At 39.9% G+C, this 13,419-nt stretch overlaps 1 protein-coding gene across 1 annotated transcript in view; it reads left to right on the top strand.

Moving 5' to 3' along the window:
* VWF (von Willebrand factor) overlaps positions 1-13,419 on the top strand; it is a 146,041-nt gene that overhangs the window by 73,641 nt on the left and 58,981 nt on the right. The window contains exons 28-30 of the mRNA XM_052790174.1: positions 1,491-2,830; positions 3,552-3,671; positions 5,932-6,075. Coding sequence (XP_052646134.1) covers positions 1,491-2,830; positions 3,552-3,671; positions 5,932-6,075 — 1,604 coding nt within the window. The remainder of the gene's footprint in view (positions 1-1,490; positions 2,831-3,551; positions 3,672-5,931; positions 6,076-13,419) is intronic.

Genomic DNA, 13,419 nt, shown 5'->3' on the forward strand with positions numbered 1-13,419 from the left:
GCCTACACCATCTGTACAAACAATAGAAAATATTGCACAAAAATGAATTTTATAGCAAATATCCAAAGGAAATTGGAAACTAGAAGAGGCTTGTTCATATTAGGATTAAAATAATAAATCTTCTGTTGCTATATGTTAATGCCAAAAGTAGCTGTGCATTCTTCAATTAGGAAGACACTAAAAGCAGCTTGAAAAGAACACAGTGCTTCAACTAAGAAAACTTGAACTAAAGTGCCACGTGTAAAGTCTTTTCCTGGAAAATGGCATCTTCTTCCAGTATTGACTCATTTAGTTTGTACATTCTGGTTTTCCTCTGGCAGTGAAAACAAGCATTTCTTGGTCCTTGCTCTTTCATAAACTTTTCCTATTCTGTTTCATGGACTGTCTGGTAAGACAAGGAAAATATATTGACTGAGTCTGTACCACCCCATGCATGAGTACAGTCATGTTCTTTGCTCTGTTAAGTGAAGTAAAGAGAATTATACAACCAGGAATTAGAAGGGCAGAAGTGTTAAACTTGCTAAAGATAGAAAGAGATGAATTATAAACAAGCTTCTAAAAGGTGGGGGGTGACAGAGGTGAAAAATCTCATGGCGGTACAGAAGGATGAATAGTGGAAAAGGCAGAGATGGGGGAAAAAGAAAAATTGGAGCTGAGATGGAAAGGGGAAGAGAAAAATGTACTAATGGAGGTGAGTAGAAATGGTGGGGGAAGACATAGGACTAAAAAGAGATAACAGCTATAGATGAAATACATCATTTAATATGAGAAAAAGGACTGAAAAAGAGAACATGGTAAATAAGAGGAAGATAAGAGAGAGACACACACACACACAAAAAAAAACCCCAAAACCCACCCTGGAGGATGAACATGTGCCAAATCTGTATTCGAAACAAAATTAAGTCAGGACAAAGAAAAGGAGCATAGTGCACTTTAGAGGTAGAAAAATGGTTGTTTGTTATTTTCACTAAGGTTAAAATCTAGGTAAACCTAGCCTCCTCGCAGAGTCTGCTAAGTCATATCGGAGCTAAAAGCATTTTTCCTCCTCTAGGATTTTACTTTGTGTTAGCTGCCTCCAGTTTGCCTCATGTTTTGCTTCCTTGTGAAGCAAACCAGATCTCCCAGTTCAGTCCACCAGTGGCTTGTAGGTAGCCGTATTGCTGAAGCTCAGTGGGTTTCTAGGCAGTTTCCAGACACAGATTTTACACATTCTGCCAAAGGCTGTTATAAAGAGAGTTTCCTCTGACAAATGCATCATAGTTTGTCATATGTTTCCTGGATCTAAACAAACATGTATGAACATATAGGATTTAGTTGTACAACACCTCGTGGGGAGTTGTAGGGAAGTGGGGTGGGGAAAAAAATCATTCACATCATCATTTGTTTTTGAGATATTTAACTGTTTCTGTATGGACAGTCTTTTATTATGTGTGGGTGATGTGTTGTTATAAGCATTGATTTTTTACAGTTAAATTTGCTGATTTTTGTAGTCTGTGTGAAGGGAAGAACTTAACCTGTGTAGCCTGTGAACCAGTGGAGGACACCCTAACACCAACAACACCTGCTCCAGAGGAAGACATTGAACTACCACCCAGTGAATACTCATGCAGCAAGATGATGGACTTGGCCTTCCTAATGGATGGCTCCAACAAACTGTCAGAGGAGGACTTTGAACAGCTGAAGACTTTCATAACGGGCATGATGAAGAAACTCCACATCTCCCAAAAGAAAATCCGAGTGTCAATTCTAGTGTATAGAGCTGGCCCCACAATCTATCTTGGCCTTAAAGATATCAAAACACAGTCCCAGATGAGAAAAATTGTCCAAAGCATAAAATACACGGGTGATGAAGTAGCATCCACCGCTGAAGTCCTTAAATACACCGTGTTTCACGTGTTTGGAAAAGCAGAAAGGACCAATGCTGCCAGAATTGCAGTGCTATTTATGGCAAGCAAGTCTCCAGGAAAACTCCGTGGCATCCTCACAGCTTTGAAGAATAAAAAAATCACAGTAATACCTGTGGGGATTGGGCCGTATGTTAATGTGGAGCAAATCAGGTTCATTGAAAAGCAGTCACCAGATAATAGAGCCTTCCTAATGAACAATGTGTTAGAACTAATGGATAATAGGGATCTCCTCATTGATCGTCTATGTGATCTTGGACCTGAAGAAAGTCCTCTGTTACAAGCTACGTCCACTCCAACAATATCCAGTGTCTTATTTCCCCCTTGGGGACTCACAGCACCACCACCCTTCTTGGAAAAGCCTACTCGCAAAAGGCTGGACATTGCTTTTATTGTGGAAGGATCTGACAATGTAGGGGAGGAAAATTTCAATGCCGTCAAGAAGTTCCTTGAGAGGGTGATCACAGGAATGAATGTGGGACAGGAAGATATTCATGTTACAGTCTTGCAGTATTCAGAGACTGTCACTCTGGAGTATTCCTTCAGGGAAATACAGTCAAAGGAAAGCATTATTGAGAAGGTGAGGAACATACCCTACCAAGGAGGGAAGGCTACCAACACTGGGAATGCCCTCGATTACATTTCCAAACACACATTTACACCAGTGAATGGGGGCAGGCAAGATGTTCCTCACTTGGTATATATGGTGTCATCCAGTCCTTCCACTGATGTTATCACACGACCTCCCAGGAGCATAAACGTTATTCCCATAGGCATAACCCCCCATGCAAACATCCAAGAGCTCAGAAGGATCAGTCAGCCTAATAACCCAATTATCTTGCATAGTTATAGCACACTTATTGAAGAAGCACCTGAATTAGTGCTGCAGTCGTGCTGCTCTCATAAACTTTGGACAGAAATTCCAGGTAAAGTTGGATGTATTTTCTGTGTAATTTCCTCTTTTCTCTATCCTGTCTCTTCCATTTCCCCCTCACATCACTGAAATTTGAAGGGTTCCCACATCTCATTTGGTATCTTGTTGTCCAAATGCCAAGGGAGGACCATTTATCTTCACTGGAGGCTGAGGATGCTGCCCTGGTTCAGCAGTACTGAGCACAGACCTGCAGCCAGCCTTCTGTAGGCTCAGAAGTCCTTGGCTCCATTTGTTAGTAAAGTACAGTAGCTTTCAGATAGGTTGGAGGGTGACAAGAAAAAAAAAATATTCTCATCTGCCTGCCTCAAGCAGGTTAAAATTTTGCTTCCTCTTTCCTGAAGAGACTTCATGGGTGTTTTTTTAGGTTTTTTGGGGTTTTTTTTGGGGGGGGGGTGGGGGTGGTGGGGAAGGCAGTATTTTGTGTTTGTTGTTGGGGTTTTGTTGTTGGTTTGGTTTGGGTTTTTTTTGGTTTGCTGTTCTTTTTGTTTTAGTCCCCTGAGAGTAAAATAGCATTAGTAGAAAAGCAGGACTTGAAATACCCATGTATCCCACTGAATATAAATCTCAAGGTTTTCACTGAAAGGGCATGCCACTTTCAACTGGCTATTATCTTGCTTTGTTTCCCCTTTCGGTTCCTACCAATAGATTAGCAGATGCTACTTCTGGTTATCATGTATAAAAAAAACCTTCCCCCCCCCCCCCCCACTCCTCAGGGTTGTGCAACAAACCAATGGATGTCATGTTTCTTCTGGATGGAAGTTCCAATATTGGATCATCAGAGTTTGAGGAAATGAAAAACTTTGTACGGGCATTTATCGAAAGTGCTGAGATCAGTATGTATCTGTCTTTTAACTCAAACACGTAAAGACGTTTTGTGTTCTTTTGCTTATACAGGACAAAACAGCTGCTCAGTATAGATTTTTTTAAATTTTGTTTTCAAATGACTTATTCCAATCTCTCAAAAAAAATTAAGTTTATATGGAGAAATCGGGCTAGTAAAGCTTTTGGTTCAGATGCAGTTCAGTTTCCTCCCAAACCAAGCTGTTCTGGTTCAGGTGAATAAAGGTTTGACATCCAATTCAGGGAACAATGTGATAAGGAATAGCTCAGAGAGCAGCTCTGCTGAGCTCTTCCCTTTATACTATACCGGACATAAGAAATGTGTGTGCCAAACAGGCGAAGAGGTCCCTGTCACAGGATGGAGATTTAGCTGAACTGTTACTCTGTGGTGGAAAAGCAAAAATACAAGTTTGGTTTTGGTTCAGTTCTGGATTAGGTTCAACAGACTTGAAAATAATAGTTCAAGTTCAATTCTGGTTCAAGTAAAAATGGATGATTCAGAGGGGTTTTTGTTCAGGTTTTGTTCAACTACAAGGTTTTGGTCTTTGGAAGAGGCATTTCTGGTTCTGACCAGCCCTTTTTGGCTAACCTAGGGTGCTGGAACTGACTTTTTAAGATTTATTTCCTGGCCCGTGTTGGGTGACAGATGCTTTTTGGGAGTGCTAGACTTGCTGAGCTTGCAGAGTAGGTACTGATGGGAAGTACACCTGTAGTTAGGTCATTCAGCACAGATATTATCAGTGCAGCCAGCCTGGCAGAATGCCATATATCCTGCACATACACGAAGGGACCATGTAGCACATGTAGTAAGTTAGGACATCATATGCCCTTGCACCGAGGCCATCCACATGGCAAGGGCTGCACAGGATCCTGTGTTTTCCCAGTAACATTTGTTTTAACAAACCTGGATTTTTTTGATCAGAATTGTACTTTTTCAATTCAGCATTAAACCATTTCCATGGAGCAACTGCTGTTGCTGCTGGTGTTTCCCACTGGGTGTTGACATGTTTGTATTATACCTGTGCTTCCAGAAGAGGTGATTACCAGCATTTGTACTAATTAGAGAGCTCATAGAGGAAAATTATAGCATTTCTGTAGGTCTAGAATAACTTAGATTTTTTTTTTTTTTTAGAGCTCGCACATGGAAGACACTTGGTTTCTGAAAATTGTGTATATGCATGATATAGAGAAGCAAACCAAGTGAAATAAACACAAACTAAACAATAAACCAACAGACAGTTTATTTTAGCCTAGCTGTTTTCCTTATCTTTGAAGCCTGTAATAGCAGATGTTACATCATTAACAAGAGGACAATAATAATGTAGCTATGAAATGACTCCTTACTACAGCCTTGATTTTAAATCTTTAAGACGACCGTGGAAAAACTGTAAAGTATAGTGAGTAGACAATTTTCAGATCAATATAGGGCTGTAACATTTGGGTACATGAAATCACAATTATTGTTAACTACATTCATAAAATTTTTACAAAGCATTGATAAAGAATAATATGCTATATACATAAGTATCTTCAGTATACAGTAGAAGTCCTTCTAAGACCATGAAGAGAGGTATAACCGATCATTATAAACAATGTATTGCCCAGTTCAATTCTGCAAGTCTGATATCAACTATCTATATCAACCCTCTGTTAATAGTTTTATTCATACTTCTTTCATAATGTATAAGCAGAACCAGGATGTCAGAGAATAGCAGAACTTGGAATTTCTCTTCATTCCCCTTTGCAGGTCATGCTCCCTGGGTGCGCTGTGTCCCATGCTGCAGCCTGCTGCATGCCACTCAAGTGTTGTATGACAGAGGGAAATTTGCATGAAATGTATTTATCCGGGGAGCTTGGCCTATCAGACAAATGGGGCATCAAACTACTGCTCTTGCAAAACAATGTGCACATAAAAAAAAAGGGATCTTTAGAGAATTTTAAAATGGAAAAGGAATAATATTTGGAGATCAATAAAGTGCAATTCTCCAATCATGGTCAAAATGATCTGAGGTAAAATACTGCATGCTGATTCCTGACAGAAGAGCAACTGTTTCCAGCAGTACTTGCATATTTTTTCACCTGGGAATAGTTCAGTTTTGATCTTTTGATTGAAAACACAGCTTTCACACTCTGATGGAAAATCGCTGTCTAGTTGTGCTTAATGTAAAACACAACCATAATGTATCCTTTAGATTTATTTTAAGACATTTGTATGCGCTGCTTACAATGTTTATTTTCTGCTTTCTGCTTCAGGCAATAGTTCAATTCATGTGTCAGTTCTCCAGTATGCCAGGGAAAATAATCTAGAAATTTCATGGAACATGCCTCAAGAGACTGAAAAGCTTGTAGAGATGGTGCGCTCAATTCAACAAAGGGAGCAAGGTCCTACCAGACTAGGTGAGTGATTATGTGGATGTTGATGTTTAAACAAGAGAGGAAAAAAACCCCCAGAAATGCTAAATATAGGCTGGCCCCTATCACCAATTTATGTCAGTGCTATTGTGGTAGTGTTCTGCAGTAGGACTCTCAGGTTTTTTTAGTTCACTCGTACCTTTATTTATGTACATTTCTTGGTAAAGGTTCAATTTTCTCTATTAAAATGTATCTGTAGGTTACTCGAATTAGGGTTTATCTTAATGTATTTTGGAAAGAAGACGACTGATTTCTTTTTAGCCTTGAAGTGATTCTCAGGATTTGCATTCATTATCTTTCAAGCAAGCAAAACATAATTAAGAAGTAAAGACTTTGATCATTAAACTTTCAGCGTCAATTAGCGGATTAGACATTTAACAGCAGAACTCCTTATGCTGACTTCAATAGCTGCCCTCGCTAGATGTTTGTTACTCTGTGCTGAGCCAGTGTAACCCATCTGGTTGAAAAATAACTTAGCAAAACAGTAGTTATATTCTGGGTGGTTCAGTTCCCTCATCCAAGTTGTCATGCTGGTCTCACAAGGACTTGGGCTGGCACAAGTCTGGGGATGGTGCCAGGGAGCAAGGATTGCCTAAGGCGGCACCTTAGCTGAAGAGTTACTTGTGAAACTTCATCTTCTGTTGTGGACAACTGCATCCTGAAAAGCATGTCCACTTCAATTTTCATATGCTAAAACATAACACAGATTTCCCACTGGGTCTGTGGAAATTCAGTACACGCACATGTATCAGTTGTAGGGTTCAGCAAAAAATGAATCTCCTACAGCATATCTGATCTTTCACCAGATACCCTGAGAATTTTGTTCTTCTGGACTGGAACCGCATTTGCTCTGGCAGCCGCCTAGCATTAGGGTCCTATAAGAGTTGAGGAGTACACAGATTTTTAGGGTCTTTGGCCTACTTCAGACTGTAAAGAGTTATTGGTACAGAAAAGTGAGAAATAAAACCTGACTTCCATAGTTCGCAGGAGGATTAGCCATGATTGCTTTCTCAGCCTGGAGAAATAAAAATACCAGATGGCTGATGAGACTTCTATAGACTCGTTGTGGGATAAATTGTTACGTACAAATAGATAAGTTTCATGAAGCCTTCCATGTAATGTGTATAGTAAGCTACACTGAACTACAGGATAAACAGAGAAAACATGGCCTTTGGGAAATGAAATGGGAGAGGCAGCCACATGACATACTCGTTAGTGATTTGTTTATGTCTCATTGGAAAATGCTCAGAGACCACGATGAGGGATGTGGTATAATGAACCAAAATGGAATAGAGTAGAAGTAGTTCCTCCCAAATGAAGTAATGAAAATAAGTCACTGTGGTCCTGTCCTGCACCTTGTAATGTGTGTGAATTCGGCTGACTGTAGGAGACTCAGCATCCATGGGAAATGCATGGTCATTCATGTCATTCTGTCTGTGCTTGGGCCTCTGGAAATGCAGAGGCTGCTTAAAAAGTGTAGATGGCTCAATCTGTATGTTGCAGTTCCCTAGGTAGCTTTGGAAATCTTTTCTAGCCTATGGAGGGCTTGATCAGGATTTACCTATCAAAAATATCATTACCATCAGACCAGTGCTATTTCTTCTCATTTGTGCTGGCTTCCTTATGGTAGAAACAGGATCCTGTGTAATCCTTATTCAATCATTGCTGATCCAAATCATCCTATTTTGGTCAAAAAAGCTGTATGTGCAGAGAGCAACTGTAGACTCTGTTGCCATTACTGCAAAACTCTTACTGCAGAAAGTGTTCCCTTTTCTGTTTCAATTAACCATAAGGAAACTCCAGCAGAGAGATACGTTTTATTAGTAAGAAAAAATGAAAAACTACAGAGTATACAAGGGCATAGACAGAACAAAGAAGAGCAGCCTATACCACAACGCTTTCCCATCCTTATGCAGTAAGATAACATCAGGCAAATTTTGGCTCAAGTAACCTATTGAGAAGAAGCTCTAGGGATATTCAGACACCATGAAATCTTGTACAACTTCATATAGGAAATAAGTGGGGAAAAAAAAAAAAAGAAAAAAAAAGAAAACTAACTGCAAGCAAGAGCTGACAATATAAGCCTTCATTCAACTAAAGGAGTGATCTATGCAAGAGAACTGAGAATCACATAAACATGCCTCTGTTGAGCATTCATGGGTATTTAGGAGAGTCACAGGGAGCACATTGAGCAATCCCTACAGTAAATACCACTTAACACTTTATAAAAACATGGTTTTGCTTGCTTATATCTTTACTAAAAGTAGCTCATGTAGGCTGATGTTTTCCATGCCCACTGCCTGCCTCAGACTCAAAATTTGGAGGGAGTATGATCTATGTGGCTCAGCTGTATTAAAAGCATTGTTAGGGAAAGAAATGTGTGGTCCCCCCCCCAACTTGAGGAAAAAAAAACTTAAATATTTTTACTGAAATTTTCTATAGTTGTTAACATATTTGAATAGCAGCATTCAGCTTTGCCTGTCATGATTAAGAAAGTATAAATATTTCCTTTCTAACCCCCCACTGTGGTTCAGGAAGCAAAGGCCCACCATAGCACTTTTCTTTCTTCAGATCTCTGCCCTGAGCGATGCAGCCTATGCAGAATTTTCAAAAGCTTGTCCCCCTTCACCCACCCAAGGCTGTGGTTTTGCCAGCAGCTGCCCTTATCTAAGGGCTCCCATGCGCTGAAGGACAGAGGTCTTCCACACTTGCTCCCCCACGACTGTTTCTGAATTGATGGTGTCAGCTCCTTTTTGAAGGCAGCTTTGCATGCCTACTAGTCTCTTCCCTGAGCTATTTTAATGCACTGTCCTGGCAGGTTTTTTTTTTTGTTTGTTTGCTTGCTTGTTTTTTCAGTTCATTTCTTATAAGGTTTGTGAGTTGAATGTGGTTCTGGGGGAGCCCGGCATCATCAGAACCCCTTGGTGGTAAGAGAAATGCAGGATTTGTGACCTGTGCAGCCAGGAAAGCGGAGGAGAGGGACAGGGTTTGGGGCCTCGGAGCCTGCTCCTTTCAGTGGTGGTGGGCTGCTGGACTGACAGATCTGGGCTATTCATGAAGAGTTCAGCCATTCTGTTAATTGACACGTGTTAATGCCAGAATATCAATGTGCTAAGAATTGACTATTTAAAGCATGGATCTGTGGGATCAGTTTGCAATAGCTAATTTGTTTCAAAATTAAAATAATCTACTATTTTCAGTTAAAAAAAACCCCAATTCAATGCCAAGTCAAGACCCTAAATTAAGCTACAAAGACCAGCTTCAGGATTATTGTCATGGAGGGGGCTCTTCCTGATTAGACAAGTCCTTGCTTAAATAGATGCAATCGGGACTATCCACAGTCCAGATAGTGTCTGCTTTTTCTATATTTCAAGTGCTGGGGAACCATTTCTTTTTCGCTTCTTTCTCAGGCAGCTTTCAGTACTTGTGGGTGATTAAGACCTCTTGTAGTACTTTTTTTGGTCGAGATGTTGCCGAAGTGTTAGCGAAACCACTGAGGCCACTTAAGACACTGATTCACAAGTTCCCGGCAGGAACCTCCGCCTAACTGGAATCCCCTGTCTGTCACAACTCCACAGACCCTCACGGGGGCTTTACATTTTATTCCTCATTTCAGACAAAATTGAAGAAAATAATTGCAAAGGTTGCTTTTAGGAAGTTTCTGCTTTCCCTGAGGCACCCACCGAACCATTAAATGTCTGTGCATTGGTTTATTTTCCTCCAGATTGGCTTATTCTGGGATTAATCTTGGTTTTTATTTCTTGGATATATTTCAAACATTTCTAGGGCACCTTGTGCTCTTTCAGTTCATTCCATGATGTTCATAATTGTTCCCAATCTAATATCTGTGATTCAGATTAGCATGCCTTTTTACACATTTTTTCTTCTTTATCCAAATCATTAATGAAATTATTCAATAAGGCAGAATCTAGTGTAAGTCCCTGTAGACCCTCAGTAAACACCTCCAACCCTACTCAACAGATTGTCTTTTGTCCTTAAAACTTGTTTATGTCCATTTAATCAGCTTTCAGTCCTTGCAGGAACCTCTGCATGAACCATTCTGAATTATTACTTCAGAATACGAGTCTGGCTTGAATGTATATCAGGTGATTTTAAAAAAAAAAAAAAAATTATTCAGCTAATTAGCCCTTATTGAATAGCCTTGTTCAAGGCAACCAGAAAAAGGTTCTTACAAAGCCTCTTCTGACTGTCAGAAGTTCTTCATCAAATGTTCATAGTCCTAGCTGTGAGAAGACTGTGCAGTGATGCCATCCCTTCTCCATCCCCGCCCCCCGCCCCCCCCTCCATCTTTGTAGGATATCTTCTGGGTTTTTTTGCTTTAATGATCATTCCAAACATGACTTTTGTTTTGTACTCTGTAGTGTAGTCAGGAGCGTGTCTGCACTGAAAGATGGGGAGAAGGTGCTGTGCTGTGGTGGCAGCCTTTGGAGTGACTGACCCACCCTTTCTAAAGTAGCCCATGTAGATCAATGTTGTTGGGGTTTTTTTTGTTTGTTTTTTTTTTTTTCTTTCTTTCTTATTCATTTGTATTTTTTACCTGGATGTGCACAGTGACTAACAATCATGCCCTAACGACTGAGCTGAAAAGCTGCTGGGAGCTCAGTGCTCCTGCAAGCTAGGTCTTTTTGTTCAATTATCCAGATAAATGTTTAGATGGTCAAATTTGGGAAGGGTGTGTGTGTGTGCATGTGTGAAACTGATTGTGGCCGTTGTGCCTGTCAGGACCACAATAAGTGTAACGTGTTAGGAGGCAGCAGGAGAAGAGAGAGCAGGAGGTCAGGGACAGATGACCAGACATGCATTCCCCATGATGTCCACTGCTTTTGGGAACAGATTTTTTTATTGTGTGTCACACTGCTCTCAGCTTTGTTATTCTCCTGTATGCAATGAAGGCTTTTGGCTTTGAGACTTCATCTTGATTTCTCATGGGTTGTATGTCTAGTGCCTGAAATATATGTGAGTATAAAAGTCATTCTGCTTCCAAAGCCCATTTGTTGCCTTTTTTTTTTTTTTTGATAGCACATTGTGTATGTGAGAAACAGAAACTATTTGTAACAATAATACATGAGACTAACATAATTTACTCCTGTGTTCAGTATGTGGGAACATGTTGGCTGCTAGTCTGGGCTTAGGTTCACATGCACACACAGAGAAAATCCTTAAAATGTGTAACCCTTAAAGCCCATAGCAAACCTCCCATTCACTTCACTGGGGCTTATATGATGCCCCTTGTCAATGCTAGCAAATGATGCTTTGGCCACTGTCAGATATTCTTTAAAGACAAAAAAATTGTTTTGTTGTTTTATGGAGCAGGATTTAGGGTATTTTCTATCAGCATTTCAGTTTTCTCTAGGGTCCACCACTGAAATAAACAGCTGATGGTGTGGTCCCATACAGCTAAACAGGTTTAAGAGCTAGCTACTGCAGAAGGGCCTGGTCCCCTGCCACCTCAGTGCTGCACACTTGTACTGCCTGCCTTCTGCAGGAAGGGAGCTGAGGGAAGGGCCCAAATGGCTGAAAACAATGCACTTTTTTTTTTAGAAAGGTTGCTTTTCATGGTGAGTTGCCTGAGGCAGCTAGCTGCATGGCCGGTGGGTAGCAGTGCTGACTGGAGGGGACTGGGAGGGCATGCCCAGTTGGTGCACACAAGGAGCGGACCCTTCCTTCTGCCAGCAGCTTGCTATGGCACTAATGCAGCCAGAGATGCATTTGCAATATATGTAGATATGTCGGAGCAAGCTGGAGTGGAGCCAGCAGCAGCAGTGGCCCAGATGTCAGCCGCTGAAGGGCTGTACAAGACACAAGGTGGTCTCGTAACGCCTGAAGCCATAAAGGCTCAGACCTGGTCATTGTAAAGCTAGTTTAATTATGTCCAAGATGCTGTGCACTCTCTTTCCAGACTTCATATAGCCTTGTGCTTGGTGATATTTATTTCAGTCTAAACATTTTAAATTTCCTTTATTGGTATGAAAATGGCAGATTACTGTTATGTTGCAATCTAGTAGTAAGAATATGTTCAAGTTGGTTGGTTTATTAGCAGTCAATGTTTTTTTATCATGGCCTCTGAGGAGTTTGGTATTTGCCTCCCTGGTGAGACGTAGAGACAAACAGCTGAGAAGTGACAGCTTCCAGCTTGGGATGGTGACTTTCTGAATCCCTCTAGCAGGACAAAAGTGTTCATTTGATCATGTCTTCAGACACCTGGCTCTTTTCTCTAAAGTTGGCTTCAAAAGAAGGGGAGAAATCCAAAGAGTTTTTAGTACACTAAAACAAATTTTCCATGCATTAAATAGAGTAATTGTTTTGGGGGAACTTTGAAATAGTCCCTGGTTCTATTACAATGGATCTTGATTTCTTTTATTAGAAATTATAAAAGTAATGGGTTTTCCAGTTTACAGATATGTATGGAAGTTTCTGAAAATTTTCAGAATTAACGTGAGAAAGAAAAATGGAGTTGGAGCACCTGGTGACCACACCAACCACGCAAAAGTCAAAGGGTCATTAAAAAAAGACAAACACAGAAATTCCAAGTACTTTTCACAAATGAATGAAAAATCATTTGTGATTCTTACTGTGCAAAAGTTTAACCTAAAATATTTGAAAGTTAAAACCTGAAATACTTTTTTATTAATTATTTATAGGACAAAAGGGAAATGAGTCAATTTTCTGGCACAGTGACCATCCTGGAGCAATCACAGGGATTGGAATATAGTCATATTAATTTTCTGTATTTTGTTTTATCCCTTAGTTATTATAGCTAACATGCCATTCTGCATCTAACATCTACGTCTACAGACATATAGAGTAACTACTGGACAACAAACCCATTTGTAGCAATGATTGTGAGACAGCTGTATAGGACATGAGTTAATACCTGGGGTTAGTTAATTTTTCTGGTCAGGAATAGTAGTTTGTGAAATGGAATCGCCATCACCCAACTAATAATGATATTTTAAAATACATTTTGTTGCAAGTAGAAAAACATTCAAAATTTTGAGGTTTTCACTGGACAGAAATTCTAAAGTGCTTTCATTTCATATGTAAAATGTAATTCAGAATTATAGTGGGAATGAAAATCAAATTATAGGAATGAAATGAATCTACACAGTTGGAAGAACTAAAAAGATAATCATTGCATAGCAAGAAACAGAAGAGAAACAAGCCATTTTGTTCTTAAATTCTGTTGAAAGCTTTCTGTTGATTTTTCTCCTTTTTTTTTCCTTTTTCTTTTCTTCTGATCATAATTGACATTTCCAAAAAGCATTTTGACTTAAACACACATGCATCTTTCTATTTGAAAACTAGTGC

Source organism: Harpia harpyja, chromosome 6 (assembly GCF_026419915.1).
Source record: "Harpia harpyja isolate bHarHar1 chromosome 6, bHarHar1 primary haplotype, whole genome shotgun sequence".
Lineage (NCBI taxonomy): Eukaryota > Metazoa > Chordata > Aves > Accipitriformes > Accipitridae > Harpia > Harpia harpyja.